Consider the following 25,131-nt stretch of genomic DNA (forward strand, 5'->3'; position numbering starts at 1 on the left):
ACAGAGAAAAGCTTATGAATTATCATGAAGGAGTAGAATAATGCTGGCAAAATTATAGCAGCACAAGCCTCAAGAAAAGACGCTGTTATACATCCCTTGTGTAACTATATTCTGTATTTGTCTTGTAACAACTTTTGTCAGCATAAAGACATATGCCACCAGAAGTCTACAGGGGTAGTAATAATTGAGTACAAGGATAATTATTTTCAGTGAAAATGAAACATAAAAACCCCTACTCTGATGCCACAGTTAAAGAATTAAGTCCAAACAGACAAAGCCAGAATGCACTATGTTAACAGTAAGACAAGCTTATAACAACATCAACTGAGATGTATTCCACTTTCAAATAGGAACTGCGATAAAGCAATATTGTGACCCTGATCATCTTTGTGTTTTATTGTAGCCGTCTAAAAATGGCCATATGCTTGTCTTTGTAGGAGCAGAATATATATAACTTATGGAGGCTTTAAATACCACAACTTTGAATTTCTTACTATTCTGGTATTTATCAAAAGTGTATGGGCTTTATTTGGCATGCAGGAGTTGCGCAGGAGCAGTCATTATGCAGGACTGCTTTAACACCCCCAAAACCCCAAGACTGTGCAGTCCTCATCAAAACAGACAGCTTCTTATCCTTCTAAATTTTACCAGAAGGTCTGGCTTCTTCAAATGGTTCAGCTCGCTAAAGCTTCTGGCTTCTTCAAATGGTTCAGCTCGCTAAAGCTTCCCCAGGACATCACGTGCTCTCCTGCCACTGATATTCTCCTCTCTCTCCTCTCATCTGCTGCCAGCCCTCCCACTGCCAAGGGAAAAATAAAAGCAGTTCCCACCTCTCACTGAGCAGAAGACATTCTGCTGCCCAAACCAACAAAAAGGAGACATATCAAAATCAGAATTGCACAGTTATTTTTAATACTAATTCTATTCTACTTTCCATTATCTCTACTAATCTTTTCAAAACTAAAAAGTAATGTATTTCCCCCTACTGACTTTGTAATTTCCATTTGACAAAATTGATTCCCTTGCACCCCTCTGTTTCTGTTCCAGCTAAAATTAATGCATTTTTAATTTGCTTCCTTTGAGCCCTAGGAAGATCAAAGATGGTAACCAAGCTCTGGGAATTTTGCAAAATTTGTTCATTAGTAGTCTGATAGCAGAAGGAGTGTATTCTTAATTTTTTTGTTTATTATTTTCCAATAATAGAGGAGTGGATGTATAAATAGGTGAAAATAAAAGAGATTTTTGAAAGCTTTATAAACAAAAGTTAATGAGAATCTTCAACTAATTCAAGACACTCTAAATCCTTTAGTTCCACTCTCCACTGCACTAAAATGGAGCCACAGTATATTTTTATTATTTAAAAATCTGTATACTTTCTCACAGTGAGACAGAAATCCACTCATCTCTTCACAAAGCCACGCTGTACACTTAAGATAAGTGTCCAAGAAATGTACGGAAGCAAGCTTGCCCTATCTGATGAAGATAAATAGATTTATTCATCATATTCTTCTCTCCCTTACTTAATACTCACTTTAATGAAATCAATTAACCAATATTTTCAAAAGCTGAACAGAGATTCTTCCATGTTGTGAAGAAATTTCACTGTTGGGAAAAATTTTCCTCATGAAAATATTGAGGATGACAGGCAAAAGTGGCAGGCCTAAATGTTATATGGATTTTACTGTCATACTTACATATGAGTAGTAACTGATCACAAATGAATAGGATCTGCAGTACTTAAATAATTTTGGAACTTTGTACTCCTCTGATTGTAACACCAGTCTGCTCTATCATGAGACAGCTAATTCAAAAAACATTAATGTGCTTTTTCGTGCAGCACTACTTTTGTTTATTTGTCAGTATAGATATTGTTTGTGAAAATTTCTATTGCCTGTGCACCCAAAGATAGAAAATACTTTATCTATAAATAGTATCTACAGAAAATGGAAATGGCATTCTTCTAAGACATAAGTAAAGAGTGCCACATTTTTCAATCAAGTCCTAAAACCAGTTTTATCTATCCTGGCAAATCAAAGACAGAAAATGTATGACTAGTGAACATTTATCCTGGATAGCTAATTTGTTTTACATTAAGAAAACTGTTGTCTTCTATGATTCATGTTTGTGTTTTGGAGTGGGATATCCAAATAAAGCACTCTTTAAAGTTTACAGAACAAAATAGATTATTTACTTAATTCCAGAATATTGAATAGGGTGCCCTAATAGCCTTGAATTTCCAGTATCACTCAGAGCAAAATAGCTCATTGCTCAGCATCCAGATATCTGAAAGTTTATATCCTTTATACTGGTTGGTGTCTTTTTAACTGATTTTAAATAATTTTTAACATCCAGCTGTGCCTAAACAATTGTAATTTCCAATTGTTGATGGGCCCGTTGAAGAACAGGGGCACTGTAGAATTGAAAAAAAAAATAAAGTAATTGCTTAGTGAGAGTTCAATGTAGTACCTGTTCATTCCTATTTGAAATGTACGTGTTGTGAAAATGATAAAATTCTGAGGATAATAAAGGTTATTAAGTAAATGCTTTTATGTGTTAGACTGAGAGTATCTTGTGTAAATTCACTGATTTACAAAGACTTGTATCAACATAGTCGAAAATTAACTTGCAATATAAAATTTAATTTTTCAGGAAGGTAAAATACTGGCTCATCTTTCGTTAAAGAACTTTAATATAGAAAGTGTAAGATCCTTGACAAATATATATATAAGACTCTGATAGCATAAACTGATATATTACAGTGGGCTCTTTGCACAGGTGCAGAAAGGGTGGTTTCCAATTCCCTCCATCCAGAGTATCCTGTTTCTGATATAGAAATTTTTTATAATGTTAGGGTTTTTTTAACATATTTTGTATTTACTCTTCATTATTTTTTACAATGAATGATATTTGGGATTTAATTAACAAACATTTAAGTAAACCTGACAGGACAGAATAGTAGGGGGAAGTACTAGGTGGTTGTGTTGTTAGGGTGCCAGAGTGCTAGATCCAGTTCCAGACGCAATTCCTTAATAACCTCAGACATAAATACTCTTAGAAACTGAGTTAACTCTGTGTCTGTCTAAAGTCCAAACCTTTTAAGGGAACGATGTATCCCATTGTAACAGACTCCCTACACATTGTAATTGTGGAAAAAGTAACACAGTACTGACAAAAAAAAATTAATAATAGAGATCTCTGACTACACATAGAGGAAAAAAAAAGAGAAATCTGATGAGGTTTTGGAATATTGTTCTACTTATTTTGATGTAAGTGACTCTTTATCACTTATTAGAATAAATATACTCAGATGCACATAGGAACTGCATTTGGCACTACTCTATAATAATACTAATTTTGTTTCTCTGTTTCGTGTGCATTTTTCTTAATGCTTTTTCCGTCAAAATGATTTCTATTCACCATTTTTCCAATTTTTAAATAAAACCATTCGATTAAAAGTACTTCATATGTGAAAAGAACCTCCACGGAGAAAAATATCAAATGAACAATATATACATGAAGAGCTGTACTACTCCTGAACTGAGCCTAGTTGTTTACAGAAAATATGCTGTACCAAAAATGACAGAGACAGTTGTAGTTCAATTCTGATCAGTCTTAGAGTAAACTTGTGGAATTACAATCAAAATTAGAAATGGAAATCTGTTTAAACAGCATTTTCTCTTGCCTTCTCCTACTAATTCATGAGAAATCTGGGTGTAACATCTGTATCTAAACCAAACGTAATAAGAAAACATTTCATAACAGCTGTGAATCTACCAGAAGGAGCCCTCTGGATGCTGAAACAACACACTAAGTGAGAGTGGGGATTAGAATTCACTTTGACATTTTATAACCATCTCCACTGCCCACCTCTCATTATAAAGACTGAAGAGAGGATGCTTGACTTTCAGAGACTAAAAAGGAGCTCAAGAAAGCCCCAGTATTAAACCATTCAGGATCTTTGAATGGGACACATGAACGGAGTCAGCACAGCTGTGGCCAGTCAGGAAAGGCAGCAAAACAATTAGAAAATTATATTTAAAAAGCAATAAGAAAACAGTTTATTTCTTCTCACCTTCTTCTTCATTTTTACATTTTTGAAAATTGCATGAACTCTCCATGTTTTTGCAAACATTGCTCCAAATGCAGTTGTGTATCCCACTGTAAGAATCCATGTTCGGACCTAAAATATATATACATAAATAAAGGCAAAGTCATATAATTTTCAGTACACAATGTGGATATCACAATTTAAGCCAACTTGTTTCTCAAGGCCTCGAGAAAAAAATATTCAAAGAACTTCATAAAAATTTTAACATTTCAGAATTTCTCATTGCTTACTTGCTTTTTTAACTCCTCCCTCCATCCTCTCTCCAGCTAAAACAAATCTGGATGCTGAATTAACTCTTTCATATATAAAATCACAAATCTCTTACAATATTCTGCATTTTTGTTCACTTTTATTGTGTTCTGTGCAGGCAGAGGAAAAGTAATGGAGGAACTCAAGGCAGACTATAAACAGTACTCAGCGAGGTAACATTAACAGTAACATTTTGATCAGAAATGAACAGAGAAATAGAGATGTTATTCAAACTAAATAAGATAAAATTGTACTATGTGAGGTATGCATCACTCAGTGAAAACCCTGACCATTCTGGAAAGATTAGAAAACAGGAACATAGTCTTGATAGGCAGGCCCTGGGGACAAGACCTGAATCAATACTTGCAAATGGGGCCTAAGGAAAAGGAGATGGTGAGCTTGCACAGAGTGATGGAGCAATAGGACCCTGAGCTGGCCACAGCTATGACATAGATCTATCTAGACATTTTCCTCATAGCGAGCTTCACAGAGAAAACCAGAAAATTTAAGAACTAAAATAGAACTGATGTATTTAGTGTAAAAAGGAGAATAAGGTGTTGGTTTCTTTCTTTTTTTTTTTTTTTTTAATAGAAAAGTTTCAAATTGATCAAGAAGGAGAGAACACAAGTTACAAAAGATTTTTTCAGCAATTTCCCAACTGCCCATAGCCTCTTGTACATAGGCCCTCGCTTTCAGACTTGCTTTTAGCTAGGACAGTGACTTTCAGAGTTGTATTAAGTTCTGCATAACCCTCTCTAATTCCTTGGAAGTTTCTCTTTTCATTATCTATAGGTTTGGTTGTTTGAAAGCTTTTCTGCCCTCAACAGGCCATCTTCCTCCCCAAAGATGGATCAGACACTACAGAGCATAGCAGGTAGAAGACCATGCAAGAGGCACAGCATGGAGCTGGAAGCCAATAGCTGAGAAATCGCAAGGAGGAGGAACAATCTCATCCTCTTTTAAGACTACACATGGACCAGCTGTCAAAAAGGGAGACTGCACAAAAACGAAGAAAGAAGTCCCTCGCAGATGAAAAAAAATGGGGGAGAGACAATGACTAAAGAAAGGGAAGGGAAAGCTATAAAAAGGGAAAGCTAGACTTCTTTTGGCTGTATCGATCATCCATCCTTGGCCAGTGGTGTCTTGTGATATAAAACCAGTCTGATTTAGAGAAACCAGCACATTCTGAGAAAGTATTTGGAAAATAACCTTTAGATGACCTAAAGGCAATGTTTTTCATTGGAAACCAGGCTAGTTTCACATCTAACATCTGGAGAGTTTGGGATTTTTGACTTGTAACTTCAGGATATGTATATTGATGGGAAACCAGGTGTTCTAGTAAGATGAAAAACTTGGTATCTAAGATAAATATGAGTAATAATCTAAGTGCTTCATTTCTAAATATATGCTACCTAGTTTTTGCTTTTCCAAACTTTTTCAGAATTTCCATTTTAGTATTCAAAACTTGGTTTTTTTCTCCCAAAATTTTCTGTGGAAAAGAAATTCTGAGTTTTCGTAAGTATTAGTGATTGGGCATCAAAGCAGGAAAGAAAAGATATGAAAAAAACCATATTACACATTTAAAAACATTCATAAAGTAATAAGCGACATAAAATTACTGTAGCTCCTTGCAATAAATAAATAAATAAATAAACCCAAACAAATAAATAAGTAAATAAGACACATTTGATCCATAATGGTTGGGATTATGTATAGAAGACTGTTTAGATGTATATTAACATCTTAGTGGCACCTAATGTTGTGGTTTATCTTTAGCATTGCTCATACTGACCCTGAATGCAGAGTTCACTGACTGCTGATTAATCTTGTTAATAAAACTGATAAACCAACTGTGATTAGATTCAAACCCCACTTTGTGACATTCTTGAATGTGATATTGAAAAAGAAACCTCTAACAAAAAAAAAAAAAAGTAAAAAAAAGTAATAGATATTTAGGTCAGCAAAGTATTATTTTTAACTGAAATACTTCTCAAGTCTTAGCTCATTATCCACTATCATACATTATGCTTCAGTAAAACCACTGTTAGATCAACTCTGAGTGATTTAACAAATTCATTTCATATCAACATGTTCATCTTAGCCAGTTACATTTTTTTTGACTTGACATCAATAACCATACTTAGCATTCAATCTTTTTGCTGCTATTAATAAGTATTCAGCTCTTTTCTGTACAGTTTAGTGATATATTTGGCAAACAAATACATGGTATTTTCGTGTCTCTAATAAGAGACTGTTTTGTTCTCACTGAGACAATAATTGTCTCTTGGGAATAGTAATAAATTCAATTATGTTCATAATATGTTTCTATCCCAATATTCAGAAAAATGTTATTTCTAGAATATTTGATTCAAAAAGTTTTATATATTCCTGATCTGGATTGTGCATATTAGAATAACATAACCACTGTCTGTATTGGAAACATTCTAGCTGAAACATACCAGGACATTTTGTCAAAATGAGATCACTGTTGCTAAGAAGGAGATGGCAAGTTTCATATGAAAATAAATTTTTAACTTTGAAGAAAATTACCTCGAATTTGTCTATTATAATTCATTAATGCAGTTGGCAAAATGAAAAATTTAGAAAACAGCAGAAGCCTCTGAAATTCATATATCTGCTCGTTATATTATTTAATGTATTATATCTCCAAATCCCACTCATTTGAAAGAACATGATAAAAATAACACCAATAATCATAGAGGATGACCATTATGTTATAGAATTGACCAGTAATTCTCTCATGTTGGAAGTTTATAATGACGCATTTTGACAGAAGAAGCTGAAGAAGACCACCCTTCACCCAGTACCCACCAAATGAGCAGGAAAGAGGTCTCTTAGTAGACAAGAACTTGCATTCAAATATGTATCCCAAACTAGACACAAAACTTAAAAACATTTTTTTTTAATTAAATGGTTAGGTCATAACAAAATTCTTCATGCCTTCAATTAATTTTCGGATATATTGACTAATTGAATATTTCATACTAATATTTTTTCTCTATAATTCAAACACAATGTAGAAGTGTCAAAGGAAATTATATTCTTTGGTATACAACAAGCAAGTATACTTACACAGACAGTAAAATGCAGTCTCCTAGTTCTCTTTCCTTTATACTTACTACACTATTTTGGTTTAGGGTCTGTTTTTGAAAGTATCATGTAGGAATTTGTGCTTTTTATAAGTAGAAGCTCTTACAGGTGCATTGCTTGTGATAACTAAAAAAAATAGAAATCATTTATCTGATGAACAACACTGTTGACAATCACCAAACACTGAAAGTGTCTCCAAAAAGAAACAGATCTTTCTGGGTAATTTTTTTAATGGAATAGTGAAACAGCTTGTTCTTTAAGAACTCCTTCTTCAGCTGGTAAAATATTTAAATTATGTTTCTGTAGTGGAACCACTTAGATTTAAAATTCTTAAAATATATTTTTTACCATCTCAAAATGTTAATTTTATTGGGTTTTTGTTTTTGTTTTTGTTTTTGTTTTTTGTTTTTTTTTTTTTTTTTATTAGGGTGTTTTTGGCTTTTTGGTTGGTTTCTTGGTTTTGGGGGTTTCGTTTTGGTTGGTTGGTTGTTTTTTTTGGGGAGGGGGGTTGTTTGGTTTGGATTTGTTTTGGTTTTTGTTTTGGTTTGCTTTGCTTTGCTTTTTAATAAAAACTTGTAAATCTTTCTTTTGTAGGACTTGACACTCCAGATACTCTCCAGTTTAATATATGAGACTCAGACTGATTAATTTAGGGAATATCAATAATTAGCCAGTTCTACACACACACTGGGTGGAAGCTGCAGTGCCCACAGGGTTAGGCTGCAGCTGAACATTACTGCTGAGCATTTTGGAGGCATCTCGTACTAGACTTAGGCACTTAAAAGGGACAAATGTGAGAATAAACCATGCTGTTGGTTTAGCCCTGGAGAGCACAATTATGTTTAAGAGGACAATTCTGTTGATTCTTATGGACTACTCATGAGTTGAAAATTAAGTACCTTCTATTTTTCTTGGCAAACCAGAGACGTAAAGGACAATTATTATGATCAAAAATGTGTCATCTCAACAAGTTTTCAATTATTATGAACAAAAATGTGTCATCTCAACAAGTTTTCACTGGGTCGTGATCCTGTTTCTATTAACCATGGCAAAATTCCTTGCACAGGTCTGCACAAGCAGACCACAAAGAATGAGTTCATCTCTTTGAATTATACTTTTCTCATTTATATCAAACATTTTTGACAAGTTTTTATGACTGTTAACACATTTTTTAGAATTTGCGTGGCACCAGCACAGATTCCTGCAAAACGTAAGTGGTAATAATGTTATAGAATTGAATCCTGCTGTTTTCACATAAATTAAGTACAGTGGCTCATCACATGCTGTGAGATCTCCTGTGGTGATTTCTTAATACACTTTAGATCATTTTTCAGAGTTAATCTGTGGGCAGAGTAAAAGATGTTACAATTTCTCCTTTTTCTATAAGGAGCTTCTGAAAACTGTCTGCTGTCCTACTGTAGGAGAGGCAAAACACTCTAAAAATATTACCTTAATAAATCTCTGGCAAGGTTGTGGTGTATTTGCTTCAGCACACAACATAATTTTGTTTCTAGGATCTATTCAGCCTCATAACTTTTGTTTGAACCCTTTTTTTTTACCCCCAAGAAAATGTCATTTACTAAAATAGAAGCTGAGCAGGCTTATGTTAAACTCAGTAACATGAGTTTTTCAAAGGCAATGAGAATTGCCTTTGAATTAAATAGGAGTGAGATCAGTCTCAGGCTGAACGACAGTGAGGACAATTATGGAAGTGATTATACAGAAAAGGGATTAAAATTAACAGCTAAACAATTAAGTAGGAAATAAACTGAAGAATATGCACAAAATTAAAAAGGCCAGATGAAAAAAAATAAACAAAGGCTATGGTTTCTGGAGACAAAGAAATAGATTAGAGGTCTAAATCCTCTTGCAGTTCAGTAAAATTTGAGTATCTGTCTGTTTGGGTTTTCTTTAACTCCTGTCCAAAACTAAACAATTTGCAGAAAAGAATTAGGCAAATATGAGGTCTAAAGATGGGAAAAAAACCCCACCCCAAAACCTGAGTTTTGAAAAATGCCTAAAGAGCATAAAGGACATGAATAAGGAGCACATCTTCAACTACTGTCCAAATATCAAAGTCAGATGTTATTTGGTAGCACAGTATCTAGTCCCAGGGGCTCTTGCCCATAGTAAAATGAGAAAACCACGGTTTCATGGTGGCACTGCCCAGATGTTTTCCGTTCAGTCAGTTGCCTCGAAAAGGGTTAAACAGAGAAAACTCAAAGTAAAAAGTGAAGACAAAGCAGAAATAAATAATTAGGCAGAAGGTTCGTACATTTTCTCCCTCTCCCTGTTTACCCATTAGAGGCAAGTCCCTTCTTCCAGAACTGCTCTCAGCCATCTTTCATAGTTTTAGCAAGTTGCCCACCATGCCCCTCATCCTGCAGCCTGCTCCCATTCCTAGGAATCTGTTTCATAACATCTCACAACTGTCTTTTCCTGCCTGCTCCTCACTGCAGTCTCTCAGTCTCTGATGTCTTTTCCAGGATGTCTCTCCACTGTTAAACCACCTTCCAATCCTCACCTTGCACAGGTTCAGTGTTTCCCAAGAAAAGATGCAATGTGGACTGTGAAGTTCTACCTTGCCTAGCTGTTCTCTCAGCATGGCAGACATAAGACTATGAAAAATCAGTAAAAAAGAACAAAACCTGCCTTTCACATTATTACAAAGCACAGAGTCAAAAGTGTTAGTGATCCATAATTAAGAATAATACTAGTTGAAAATTAGAAAGGGCTTCTGAGTATCTGGATACGTTTAAAGGTCACATCTTAAAATACACCTTTGAGAAGACGAGGTCTATAACATCTACTGTTGCCAAGAATGCACATGTTCTCAAAATGTTTGACTGAGAAAAACACAAATTCTGGACACACTGCAGTAGGCAGCTGGATCTTTCAGTGGTCTGACAAAGTGGTATCTTTATACTCTCTCTCTTTCTATCTCTCTATCCCATCCCACCCCACTGTTTGGTTTCTTCCTTATGTACAAAGTCTGTTTCCAAACGCCTGCACCATGGCTGAGAAGAACCAACTGAAATCTGAGAGCCTGCACACAGTCTGGGATAGATGAGGGCATCACTTTTGCACCAAAGACGTGCAAAAACCTTCATGTGCTCTGTTAACTTTATCTAAGACAAAACACTGACCAGGCTCAGTGAGATCACCAGGAACCACAGAACATCTGCCTGGCTTTGGCAACTCTTATAAACTATGCTAATTAATGAAATAAACAGATAAAGCATGTTTAATTTTAGTGTCTGTGTAAATTGCAAGGCTTAGATCCTCTTATCTTTTATGTAACACCTTTGCAGAACTCTGTACTGTAAAGGAGATTGGAAGGCAATTTCTATCTCCAGGATAGATATCTCCTAGAAGAGTATGAATCCTTTACTGAATTATTCTAAACATATCATTTGCCCCTTTTCTATCACTGCCATCACCCAGTGCAGCACACTCTCTAGGAGATAGTGATGCTACACATCAGAACTATCAAGACTGAGGAGAAGCAGAGATGTTCAGTCTACTACTACCTAACACAGCAGACCTTTCTTTGTGGAGACTATGGGCATTTTACTCCAATGTGGAACACTCAGTCTTCAGACCCAACCTAATAATTAGAAGTACCTATTTGAGGAAGATGTATAACAGAGAAGACTATGGTCCTCCTTGGAACCATAGTAGTCTTTCATCCCACAGCAGTTCCAACTTGCAAAGACATTATTTATCTTACATGTAAATCATGAAATTCTCAGTGGAATGTGTTGCAGAAGTCTAAATGTTATGATCATATCTAATATTCTCTCTATTTTAAGTATCTACATTTAGTATGTCAGCTTAAACTCTATTCATAGGATATGTCACTGGTATAGCTAATTTTGAGTCTCTCTCTTCCATATAATGAATGCTTTCAATTATATTTCCACTTGCTTGCATTTTTCCATTTGGCATCACATCTTGTTTCACACCCTTACTTCTAACTTTTTTTTTGCTATGGTATCACAGTAATTCTGAGATTAAAAACAAAGACAAAACATTCTCATTCTCTCTCTCTCTCATATCTGAAGCACTTTGTACTTTAGCATACATGCATTTAATGAAATATTGTATTGCTTTTCCTTGTTCTGTACAACCAATAAAGTTGCCATTAAGTAAGACATGATCTAATGATTCAATAATACACTGACCACTTTCTCAGAACTCACTGTTCTGGATCATTTTAATTCCATATAACTGGAGTTTTAAAATATGATACCTAATCTCTAATTCTGACATGAAACTAAATAATGTTATGTTTGCTATTATGAATTCTTACTGCAAGTACAAACAATTATTATGCATATATTTTACTACTTTTCCATAGAAAATGGGCATACCAAGATAAAAACAAGTGTGTTTGGGAACAAATTACCCACTCTAGCACAGAGTCAACATTATATAATTTCAAAGACAAATATAATACCCCTATTCAGCAAATTATTTGACCATATGTTTGAAGTGCTTGCTGACTCTCAAATACATTTACACTTGTTTCTGTTTCAGTATAATGATTTATACACCATATCCTCCCACAACAAGTGCCTTACAGAGTGGAAAATGGTACTACAGCTTATCAAATAAATCCTTTGAAAATTCCAGGTGTTAATGGTTTAATTTTGGATCATATTTCAGTGTCCTTGGAATATTACAGCAGTAAACATATAGCATATGTAAATTTAGATTTTGGAAAAGTAAAAACCAGACATTGCAAAGCATTTCACCCTCCAAACAGTGGTATGAACACTGTACTACAAAGGAAACACACCCAACAGAGTTGAAAGTAATACCTGCAATTTGGAAAACATTTTTCTTGCATTTGTGAGTATAGAATTATAGAATCATAGAATGGCCTGGGTTGTAAGACACTTTAAAGATCACTTAGTTCTAATTCCCCCTCTATGGGCATGAACACCCTAGTAAACACAGTAGCTTTAAGGACTTCCTATAGTTGTTGTCAAAAATTGTCAGAAACTTAAACAGAGACTGTATATAACATATCTAATTAGGTACACTTGCTCTTGTGTATATACTGTTACCCTGGTGAAATCTAACCACTTTCAAAATACAGAAGACAAAGAGGGTGATTACTTGGCTTAGAGAGGGGATAACATTAATGACAGATAGGGGATAACACTAATGACAGCTTTATAGTTTTGCATGTGCTTATAAAAGCTGAATGAAAATTTTTACTTCCCTACCAAAAAAAATATCTCCCTTCATTGACATGGCTCTTCTCTGTGCCTGAGATGTACTTATTACCCCCATGATTTGACTCAATGGCTTTTTATGGTCATTCTCCATTGTAGCTAGTTCTTTCAATGACTAAGCTACAGTCTTACATAAAACAGGAATTTTAAACTAATCTCTCATATGGCTAGAATGGGTAATCAAAATCATGCATTTCCAGGGAGATGGATGATGAAGAGAGATTTGTAATGGCCTGATCCTGTAAGCACTGGTATCAGTAAGCAGTCCTTATGAAACCACTAAGCATATTGCCCATATGGAAATCTGGATGTTTATGACATGGAGCCAAATGTATGCGCTGTACCCATCACTTTGTGGAAGTTTTGAGGAGAGGAGGAGAGAGAAAAGAGTTATTGAACAGAAAAACATGTTTGTCTTTCATATTTATGAGTTTCCCAGCATTAATTCAGAGTTTTCTAGATATAAGAAAAATGCATTGCCATAGTCAGTGATAGCCATGGTTATCATTATCTATGCTATATCTATCATTATTACCTAAGCTTCTAAGAGAAGCATAAGCCATTCCATTAAAAAAATTATAACTGGAGAAGAAAATTTTATAAGAATTGTTTTAATGATCAGGAAGTCAGAAAAAAAAAATTCCTGATTGGCAGCTACAGAAGGGTTTGTTGCATCTATGGATGAAAAACCAATTGCTGACAGAGCTAGGATTCATAAGGAATATCAGTAGCTGTGCACAGGAAAATACAATCAGAAATGCTTCTGTACCAGACTGAAAATGTGGAAAGCCAAGACTGGGAAGAAATCTCACAGATACAGCATTTAACTACGTAAAAAAAAAAAAAAATTCAAAAACTCTGTTTAAGGCAGGTGGTGTTACTTCTTAATCAAAGTTGGCTTTAGGACACAGCATTCTCCCTCACCATTTTCTTTTATTGGTCATTTAATCAAGTGGCTATATTAATCAAGTGCCAGTCCAGATCTATCCCTCTTCAGCAGATAGACAAACAGACTTAACATAATGTGACAGATACAAATCAGAATAAAAGGAAGAGATATGTAAGATATGACAGAACAAAACAGCCCACAGTTAATTTTTTTTTGCATTTAGAATATGAGGGTAGTGGTTACATTTTGAGAGGCAAAAATCAGATAGAAGAAAGGTTCTAGCTCAGAGGTACGGGATTTTAGATGTTGGTTCATTTTTCAGAGTTAAGACTGAGCTGTTTCACATTTAAAGGACTTAAATTTAGTTTTATATAGCTACATCTGGTTGGAAGCCTGTTCCCTAGAACAGTTCAATTCTGATCAGTAGGTCTGGTTCCCACATTCCTTCTATTCAGCAGTGCATGGCAGCTTCCAGAGGAGGGTTGTAGTCCAGTCGTACAATGGCCTGCAGCCTGGTAATGAACTCAGGAGCTCTGAATACAAGCCCCTCAAGGCTGAGCAGACATCAGGACATGGATATTGCATCCCTTGCCACTACTGCAATGGAGGGTGACAAAAGACTTGGCTTCCTAATGGCAATTCTGCTCCACTAGAAGTTGTTTCGCAAAAAAAGGTATAATTGCTGGATAAAAAACAGATGATGGCATATTTCACTTCCTAATGGCCCCTATGTATTCACAGAGTTGTATACTAGTTTGGGAGAAGTGAACAGGATCATCCTTTTCAAGTCTTTGAGGCACCTGTTTCTACTAGCTCTATAGAGATTTAGTGCTTTACTGTAGAAAGACTGGATATTCTTTCTTTCTCTTTTCTTTTGCTGCTAATGTCTGTGTGTCTAAAATACAGCTGTGTCCATGCCCAACTAAGGAAGGTAGGATTGTCCACAGACAATCCTGTACGTTCACCTACACTGTATCTTCTAGTCCATCTTGGCATATGCTAAAGAATCTCCAGTGTTTTGAAATGGTATAACTGAACAAGTCACAAGGTATTTCACTTTTTTAATGGTTCTAGACAGTATGGAGGGTTTCAGCTGACATATTTGGATGTCTTTGCATCAACTAGCTTTATGCATCCAACTTTCATGCTTTGAATTATCCTGTCTCCAGTCATGACATCAGAAATTCAGACTCCTAAAAAAAAAGTGCAGCGAACTGCAACTTTCTAGAGACTTGAAGAAGGATCAAAACTGTAGTGAAGATAACTCCTAAGTAAGTCTGATATACTTGGGCAACAGGTCTAAGCACAGTCTTCAAATTTTTTGAGAAGAAAATGTTTGATTAAATGCCCTTTGTACTGTTTCTGGAGGGAATATCCTTGCAGTGAAGTTCTTTCTCTTTTCCCTTCTTTGAAATGTCCTCTGTAAGTCAGGCTGCACATTACAGTGAGCAGTTAAGACATTTTAGGTTTCTAGGTGGACATATTTAATTTGGTTTCAGAGTTGCTAGTTTTGATTTAACTAGACTGTATTTTATATGGATCTAAGCGTGTGTGAGTTTATAGTGTAGCCTGGAATTACTAGTAGAAGTCTTTGGAGATTCAGCCAAAAAGATTGACTAAAAAGATCTAGGCAAACAGCAGTCATGAAGTTTAAAATAATATAGAATATATAAATACAACATAGTAGTTTTACAGGTACTACAGTTGTCATGCTATGAACACAACCTTTAGTTAATCATCTTCATATATATGATTTCAAAAAAAGAAAGTACATCTACTCTTTCAGTCTGAGGTCAAATACCAATGTACATGAAGCTTTCAATACTAATACTAACAACAACAACAATAATAAAGCTTTGTGCAGGTCTCAGAATTTAGTCTCAGAAAATACCCCAGTAAAGAACAAAGAGATTCAGTAATTAAATGGACTAAGAGATCCAACTACCTAAATTTTCTGTTTGCATTTCTCACAGGGCCTTCTGTAAGACTATCTTCAACTAGAATATATGGAGTTACTTACTGTGCAAAGTGTCTCAAATGTCTTTTCGGAGACAAAGGATCCATCAAGACCAAAAAGAAAAATAGATGCATAAGAAAGCATCCCTCCAAGGATAATAAGGTTGTTCATGTAGGGACTGGACATCTTTATTAGTCTATGGACAAAAGGTGATAGTGCATTAAGAGGAAAAGATTACTGCTAGGCTATTAGAGCAATAATGAAGAGCTTTTCGTAACCAGGCAAACAGATAAACCTTCTTGTAGAACTTTGTGAAATCTATAGGCATGCACAGTATTTGCTGTTTTATAAAGTATAGCATTGTCTAGAATTGTTTTAGGTATTTGAATGTTTACTAAAAAGACCTCCTGTTTTACTGATGAATTGATTAGCAAGGGTTAATATTATTAGAAGACAGTCAAACATAGATTAAAAAATTACACTTTTCAGACAGTATAAAAGAACTTAAATACAGTCTGTTGCATATATTACACAGTGATTTCAACTAAATAGTTCTAAAATATCATCTTTCCACAGTTTTAACATTTTCCTTACATATTTATAGGTAGATAGTTATATATACGTGACGGGTTCTACAAACATGGTATTTAAATATGAAAGAATTAGTGATAAAAGTAACACAAGTGTCTTACTTTTGATTTCTGTTTTTGATGTTAAAGAACAAGAAAGCACTGGCCATTATCATTCCTAGGATGGTGAGGGCAGAAAGGATGCTGTAGAGAGGCAGGGAGATTTTGCGCAGCTCCTCTTGTATAATTGTTTTGTCCTTTGGAGGCTCAAGTCCTAGAATTACATGAAGAAAAAAAAGGAAAAAACTCAACCAGATGCAGAATTTCTGTAAGATTCTTTGCCGTATATATGATTCAGTACATTTAGCAACCGTGAACTACACCAGTAGTTGATGAAATCATTGACTTTGACAGACATATGTTAGTCACACAGATTGACAGGAAGATTTATATTTCTGGAGCAGGTAAATATACTCTTTGGAAGAAAAACCACAACAAAATCCTCATGCAGAAACCCATACATGATAACTAGTCTCATTTTAAAGTTTAGATAAACACTAAAATGAATACTATGACCGTAAATTTTAACATGAGGTTACTGCTTTTCTGAAACAAGTGGTAGAACGATGAGTAGAAAACAGAAAACATCTCTTCTGTGCTCTACTGTCATTACCAGAGCAAATTCAAACGGCCTGTCTGGAGACCATTCTTGGTGTAAAATCACTAGGACAGGAACTGACAGCCCTGTGGGATGAAATGGGGTCCTGGGCTGAGGGTAAGGTGGGGGAAGCCCTGGGAGAAGGGGAGGCAGGACTGTTGGTGCCCTCAGAATAGTGGAATAATATGGAAAAATAATTTTTGGCAGAAGTTTTATAGGAACAGATCCACTCTGCAAATCCCTGAAGACGTGGACTTGAACATCTGAACTTAAAAGATATGTTTACAGCCATGAGCTTGATCGACAGTCAGCTCCCACTATTTAAAGTCTTGGTTTAATGAGGAGCATCACTGTCTAACAACTGCAATAAAGCTCTGCATCCCCTACTTCCCACACTTCAGTTTACCTGCTTACTAACTTTTTCCTTGGTGCAGGGAATTGGAAGAAGGCCCTTTGCATCCCTGTCTTCCTTCAGAGTTCTGTTTGTGTGCTCTACACTGCCTGAGTCTGTCCTTTTTCATCAGTCCTCTGTGGGGCTGCAAGGGTGACCACATGGGGCCAAGAAGCTCCACTTCACAGCATGGCTGCAGAAGCAGAGCTCTGCAGTACCACAGATCACAGAGCTATAAGTAACTGACTAGCAGCTGCCATGGCTAATTTTTACATCCACTCTTCTACTTTGCACCTAAAAGAATATTCAAGGATTTATACAACAAAATAACTTTACCCATACCACTTAAGTTGAAATAATTCAGACCATGGAAACTTGCTATCCTTTTTTTTTTATGCACAAAAAAAAAAAAAAAAAAAAAAAAAAAAAAATCCTTCAGGTGATCACAATAAAGTGACAGTGAAGGGATCATTTGCTGTTTTGATAGTGGAGAATTTTCCTCTTTTCTTTTTCCCTCCACAGAGCATGCATTTACAGTCCATGGCAATTCACAAAACTAGACGAGTAACAAAACAAAAAGATAATAAAGCACACATCTGGTTTAAAATAACTAACACTAAAGAATAAACCCCCACACTACTGTATCTGAACCATAGAGAGTATACTGATGGTTTGCGCTTATTAAATATAAGAACACCTTCAGATGTGGTCAGAACAAAAACTGTCTTGTTCTGAAAAAAACTGTATAGAGATTTTTTCCCATCATATACTGTCTATAAAGGCAAGGAATTATGAACAAAGCCTGTCTCCTGTTACTTGATTCATCCTGCATATATTCTCTGGAAATTAATGGTATTGATTCAGTATTCAACTACATCATTAGTTCCTCCTTGCAGCAAAAATAATCTGCTGGCTTTCAGACTCCGGCAACTGGGACAATTTCTGCATTCTTCATTTCCAAAGCCTCATTCTCCAGACAGATGTGAGTTTATGTAGATGTGCTCTTTAAAGTCCTTTAAAGCAAAGGATACCAAAAGGAAAGGCGGAAAAGCAGCCATGAATTAGATCACTGCAGTGAAACGCCACCCATGCTCATGCCATCCTTGGGTTTTGGGACACTAGAGGAAGGTGTAGTAGAGTACAGCAGCTTGATACTCATGCACCTCACCACTCCTAGAGAAAAACCACACAGAACTGACAAAGTCAACTTGACTTTATCTTACTGAACTGCACCATAGCAGAACTTAGGAATAAATCTTAAATATTAGCTTTGGAAAAATAATATGTATGCCTATATTCAACAGGAGACACCCTTAAAACTCATTTCAGCTCACATCTGACTGCCATGACCATATGCTCTGAAAACCATGGGTATGCCCACACTCCAACTGCTGTGAGGGCAGACGAAGTTCCCATGTTATGTTTGGAACTGCATGGGATAAAAAAAGGCAAGAAGATACAGCAACAAGGCTATATGCCTGCTGTGGACCCTGGGAGAGTTGCTGGGCTAAATACCCTTTCTGGCCCTGTTTCACATAGGCCATGTTAAAGCTAGCCTTTGTATTTTGAAACTCTACTTTCTAACTACCTAAAAGACACCTCCCAAAGAAAAACAACCACCTCCCTCTTGTGCCTGCAAACATAGCACATGAGAACCTCCCTCAGGTGAGATGAGCTGGGGGGGTGGGAAAGGCGGATTAAATAAGAACATTATTCATTGGTGAAGACAAAATAGAAGACACATCTGCTTGCTGAAATATCAAAGAACATTTGTGTACACATATAAATTTGAATTTGCCCTGTCATTGGAATAAAACCCAAGTATACAATTTCCAAATATTGCGATTTTCTGTTCAGAATTCAATTTTTTAAGCACAGCTCAGTTCTCTTTCTCTTTCTTCAGTGTCATACTTTTTTATTAAAAATATTAAAACAGTTCTTTGAGCACGCATTCTTACAAACTACATACATCTATTCATGTCACTCCTATACCTTTTTCCAATCTTCTCTCCTACCTTGGAATCTGATGACACTGTTGTTTATTTCCAGTGTGTCAGCTACAGCATTGTATTCTCCCACCTTTACTTCCTTTCGCTCTGCAGAGAAACAAACAAGAGTGATTGTTTATGGCAGTTCACATGTTCTCAATTATTTAACTGATTTTTTCTTCTTTTCTGACAGTATGTCAAAAGGAAAAGAAATATGAAAGAATAGGGCATGAATTATTAAATCAGAATGCCAGACAGCTAACATCATTAAAAGAAATATTTCTGATTCTTGAAAGAAATGCAAAGTATTTTTAAGAACTCATTTACATAATCAGGAAATGTTGTTGGGCACAGACATCTTCAGCTTAAAGATCACACAGTTTCTTACTGGCTCACACTATGCAGGACATTTTTGCTGGGAGAACAGGCATGGCTAAATCACACATTCCCCTCCCATTTAAACAACTAGGGCATCTTGCTTAGTGAAGTATTTCCCAGGAGATTCATAGCAGCAGACTCCAGCCAGTATGAAGTAGACTGGCTAGTTACCAGATAGGCCAGGAATCAAATCTCTTACTCTGACTGGGAATTAGCAACTCATTAGTACCCTGACTGCAAAACTTACTATGTTATACAATTAAAGCCAACATGCACTTGAGATAAAATTTTACAGTTAGTCTCATCTGCTATTTTGGGACTATGGTCACATACATGACTTTCCTGCACCTAACAGAAGAGAGTATGCAGATAGAGGAGTTTAATTTGTTTGTCTGCTGCCTTGGCCACTGTAGCTGGAACTCTGATGTGCATTTTTCCCACACGTCTGATAGCATCTGGCATGAATGAATTTCTGTCATTTCTGTTGGGTTCTTGGAATGGCTTAGAAGTGCAAGAACTTACTAAATTATCACTCTTACACTAAAACTTTTACATTTTGATCATGCTTATAAACCCCAGGCATAGTGGATACAGTTTTCTTTGATGGGTTAGCTCAACAGAAACGTAGGCCCTTCAGACCTCTGTATCGGGGCATGCAATTTACATTTAAATTCTGAGCTCATGACCCTATTTGTGACACTGATTTTGGGAGCTGATGACCTTGAACTAGATTGCGAATTTGAAAAGTCTGTATTTTACCCAACATATCCACAGTAACCTTTTCTCCTTTCTCACTCAAAGTGATTTTGCCTCTTCAGCTCTGCTGAATGGAGCACCTATCTCCATTTTAGCAAAATCTGCAGGCTGACTAATACTAATCTGAGAGCTCACAGGAGGTAAAAGTTTTCCTTACATAAATCATTATTTTTATTGTTAAAATTGTCTACACAGAACTGTAGACTGGGCTGCAAACCTGGCAGGGAGACCTAGGCATTTGCCCCCCCATCAAAAGCTGGAGTTTGCAGCTCTGAAGACTAATTTTCCTTTCACATGAGTGTGATCTACTTGGAGTGCCCTAAGACTAGTTTGGAATAAAAGCACAATCCCCTGGTCCCCAGCAGCAGCTTACAGAGCCCATCCATGTGGCATCATATACTCTTAGGAGTGAATACAAGTTTATAATTTCTGTCACTGACTGAAATTCTCTGTGAAATAGGTACATGAATAAATTCCTGACAGTTGTAAACTGTAAATGAAATATTCCCAGTAGTCATTTAAAAGCTAAAATGGTTAATGCTAAAACCAGAATTGATTCACTTCCATTTGTATTTGTATCATGACAGCTTTTACCTGTAGATCTAAAACATCAAAACACAACCTAGAAAGAAGAGAGACAAACATCAGAATGAATATTGATATACAGTGTGCATATTAGATGCCAGATGGTCCACAGCATCTACTGATAGAAAAGAGGGAAGACGTGCACCTTGATGTTGGTCTAGCCACAACTTTACAGCAACAGGCTAAACCCTGATAGCTCTGATAAACATAGAGGAGAAAAGAGTTAATTGCTCTGCAACTTTTTCTGGAACTGGGACTAGGTGAGATGTGATAAGCACGTAACAGGTGGAGAAGCATACAAAAAAGACAGTGTAAATCCGTGGTCTGATTAAAGTACTGCAATTGAGAAAGTTTTTCTGTGATTACTTCATGTGACATACAATGTCATTTCTTTTCAACATTTCTATATTCTTACGTGGCTTCCTTCGCAGACAAAGTAACACTGAGAATGTGCCTGATGAGGTAGCCTACAACTACCTAGCCTGGGTACCAGGAGCTAGCCCTTGTAGGAATGGAGCTTGGTAGGTGGAGAAACAAACTTCCAGGTCAGCCCGAAGATCGAGAAACCCAAGACTGTGGGGAAATCCGCAACATTTAGTACCAGGGAACCACATTATCAATGCCTTGTCCCTTACAAACAGGAAAGGACAGTTCATAGAGAACATGCCAAGCTTTACTGAAGTCAAGAAAAGCCATAAAGATATTTGATATCTTAAGCAAGTGGGGGAATTAGTCTATGAGGGAAATAAATCAGATTTTTATTGAGAGGAAGGATATACTATCCTCTTGGTATGGTTAAAGGGGTGCTGAGAGGAAGACATCAAAAGGTTTTGTTCTCCCAGCAAGGAGTACAACTCAGTTGTTTGTTTTTCAGGTCTCCAAACACAAGTGCTGATCAGTGAAAAAGTCACCTCCAAATACTAAATAAAGGAAGCAAGGAGGCAGCATTATGGCTCTCTGCTGTCTTGCATAGGTCAACATAGATAAGGATGTAAGTGCAGGCTCTACATTTCTATGTGTCATTCCATCCAGTTTGCTTTGAAAATTCTGAATTATTGAAGTTAGTATAGTGTTGGTATAATGTAGCTCATATCTGTCAAAACTTCTGAGTGTTCAACAACAAAAGGACAGGAGGAAGTGGAATTCCTCCAAAGAAACACAACAACAAAGGGCTTTGTACAATATTCACAATATGATGCTGACTTCTTTTTGTAGTGCTTCCATTATTTTTAACTAGATCTTTCTGCACTCATGATAGAGAGATTGTACTGAAATCCCTCGGCTCACGTTAAAATGCGGAAGAAAAATATTGGGGGAAAATATACTGGGTTTGTGAGATAATGTTTGTCAATACCATGACAGGAGTGGTAAAATTTCAGAATTTGAATTTGCAGCTGTTCTTTCAAACAGGAACAAAAAAGTATGAAAACTAACCAACACAGGGAAAACTGACCCAGAAATATGTGAGTGAAATGTATGCCTATCTCACAGAATTATAAACAACTAATCCTTGTTTTTAATTGATCATCTCAGAACAGATTACTTATATGGCCAAAATGAAAGCCTTCTACCAACAAAGAACTGAGCTAATCTTAAAGGTATATTAAATTTTTTTCTTCTACATATTTTATTACAGAATTTTATAGCCCACTTTAAGCAACTCCAGACAAATTAACACACTACCATTAAATAATTGGCTCACATTTCACAGTTAATACAGAAGATTTTCAATGGCATATCAGGTAGTTACATGTTCTTATTCAATAAAAGCAAAAGAATCATCCTACAACAGATATTAGCTGAGTAAAACAAACTTAGCAAAATTCACAGCAGTATTATGATTGCCAGTATGACTTATTCACTTAAACTGAGAATTTCCAGATAAGACAGTGCTTAGGTTCAGTTCCTTTCACTACATAATTTCCATTTCCACCACATTTTTGTAAGTGTATTTAATTTACACCTCATGAAGATAGTTTCTAGTGAGAGATATTTAAGGATGAGACAAAGCATTTGTAATGCATAAGAGATGGGTCTTAGTTTGTTTTGAAAAAAACATCCCTGCATAAGGTGCTGCCTCCACAACTCCTCCTCGAAGAGCTTCTCAAAATTTTTTTATATACCTCCTCCTACTTCTCGACTCCCTTAAAACCTTCCTGTGACAGTAGTTTAACAATCTCTTATCCCACTCTTTGTCAACTGCCCCTCTTGCTTAACCATCCTAATTCAGTGGGAGTGATTATATGCTTAGCATATTAGAAAATCTTGCTGCATATTCAGCTCTTAGCAGCCTATCCCAGGAGCCAATGTTATTAAACCTTGTCCTACAACAGAATCATTTAGTTCCCTGCACATTGTTCCTCATCCATGCATCACAGCTCAACAGGAGTGCTGGTAGCTACAGCGAAAATTTACCCATCATATCTCAGAAGAGTTTTGGAAAATGCCCAAGTGATTGCAAAATGGTAAAACTAAGCATGGTCCATACATACCTGAAATGCTTAAAAATCCTTGGGAAGAGAATGACTCTGAAATTTGGAAAGATTTTAATCTCAAATTTCAAATCAATCTCCTAGACATGAACCAGAAATCATGTCACTGCACAACTACTCACACTTTCAAAGACACATCTAACCTATCTGAAAGCTCACCATTCACAAGCTGTTGGCAACTCATTGATGGGATCAGTCCAGAGACAGGGTGAATAGTGCTCAGAAACATTACATTAGTGTCCAGAGGCTTGCCTTTCTCCATTTTAGCCTCTGCTTACGTTCCCTTTTAAAGAGTGAATGCTCTTCTGTAACACTTTACGCTGTCAGTCTCATCTAGCAATCATTTGTCCTAAGACCTAAGACCTTGGGTCTTAGGTCTTCTGTCTCATTCCCACTATAGCCTTCTGTGAAGGTTCCTGAAGAGCTCATGTGCTGCACTGAGCAACAGCACTCCTGTGACCAAGAGTGTTCAGAGAGTAAGACACGAGAAGGAAGATGGGCCAAACATAAGCAGTGAAAATCCTAAACTGGAGACTGCAAACTGATGCCAACTCTGAGAGCACTTCCCATTATTTCAGTAAATCCTGTGCAATTTGCCTGCAAAGTCTCTTCTAACCTGCCCTACCTGTCTCACTCATTTTGAAAGCTGTTTCACAAAATAATGATCTATCACAAAAGCTGGAAATGCTGTTTCAAATACCTTTACAATGCTAAATGAAACTAAGCATGATGAAAGCTAATTTCCTTCAGAATAAATACAGAAACATTTCATGTTGTGGTTCATGTAGAAAGTCTTAGCAAATTAATGTAATTTTAACTTTCATAATATATCCTTGTCAGACAGGACTGAGAAGCTTTTCAGTTATCCTTATCACATATCAGCAATAACCAACACAAGTTGAAAGTTTCCAGTTAAAAAAAATAAATCACAATAGAAGCTTATAAATAATGAATGAGCAAAGCCTTTTTCATGAATTTCATCCACTTGCAGGCAACTATTTCTTTGTTTAAAGACAAAAATGCTGAGATTAAGAATCACAGTTCAAATAAGGAAGAAAATGTCAGGTCAGATAAAAGATTATTCTTCATCAGAAGCTGCCAGAAAAGAGAGAATCAAGGAAGAAAAATAGGTTACCTTTGCAAGGATTTGAATTACCACAGTTTTTAACCTTGTAATTAGAGTTTAAAATCTGTTTTACCTTAAGAAATATTACCTTCATCTTTAACTCCTTCAGAACTATTTCCTTCATTTGAAGTTATTGTCTAATGTTTTATTTATGAAATCCCATATTCCATTGTTTTGGAAACATACATACACAGCACACAGGTAATCCTGAGTTATGCAAGTAGTATATCTAGCAAGTGATAATTACTCCTCATAGCCAGTTTTCTGGCTATGAATCTTTCATTCATTCATAAAACAAAACAGACAGAAAGGACAAACCAGACAAAGGCCAAACAGGGTATCCTTAGAGTTGGGATAAAAGCTAAGCAGTCTTAACCCTGGGCTTATTTCACTATATTATCAATGGTACTTAGCCAACCAGATACAGCAAGCAAGGAGGCAAGCTGCAAATAAAATATCATTAAGTAACCTGAACTCATAAAAAAACCTAGTAATTAGTAGCCTGAGTAGATTTTTGTATAAAAATTTCAAGAATCTGCATTTTTAAGAGCATATAAAAATTATTTTAACTGATTCTTTTTTTCACTGTTTTGTATTTTTACTGATTCTTTGTTTTCACTTTCCTGATTAT

The 25,131-nt window shown here is 35.9% G+C and overlaps 1 protein-coding gene across 2 annotated transcripts in view; it reads right to left on the reverse strand.

Moving 5' to 3' along the window:
• Positions 1 to 25,131, reverse strand: part of GABBR2 (gamma-aminobutyric acid type B receptor subunit 2) — a 476,962-nt gene that overhangs the window by 147,968 nt on the left and 303,863 nt on the right. For both annotated transcript variants that reach the window (XM_027643926.1, XM_027643927.1), the window contains exons 9-12: positions 19,191 to 19,271; positions 16,250 to 16,400; positions 15,621 to 15,753; positions 4,073 to 4,180 (exon numbers count right to left, since the gene is read on the reverse strand). In XM_027643926.1, the coding sequence (XP_027499727.1) occupies positions 4,073 to 4,180; positions 15,621 to 15,753; positions 16,250 to 16,400; positions 19,191 to 19,271 (473 nt within the window). The remainder of the gene's footprint in view (positions 1 to 4,072; positions 4,181 to 15,620; positions 15,754 to 16,249; positions 16,401 to 19,190; positions 19,272 to 25,131) is intronic.

This window comes from Corapipo altera, unplaced genomic scaffold, assembly GCF_003945725.1.
Source record: "Corapipo altera isolate COAL_440 unplaced genomic scaffold, ASM394572v1 24b, whole genome shotgun sequence".
Taxonomy (NCBI): domain Eukaryota; kingdom Metazoa; phylum Chordata; class Aves; order Passeriformes; family Pipridae; genus Corapipo; species Corapipo altera.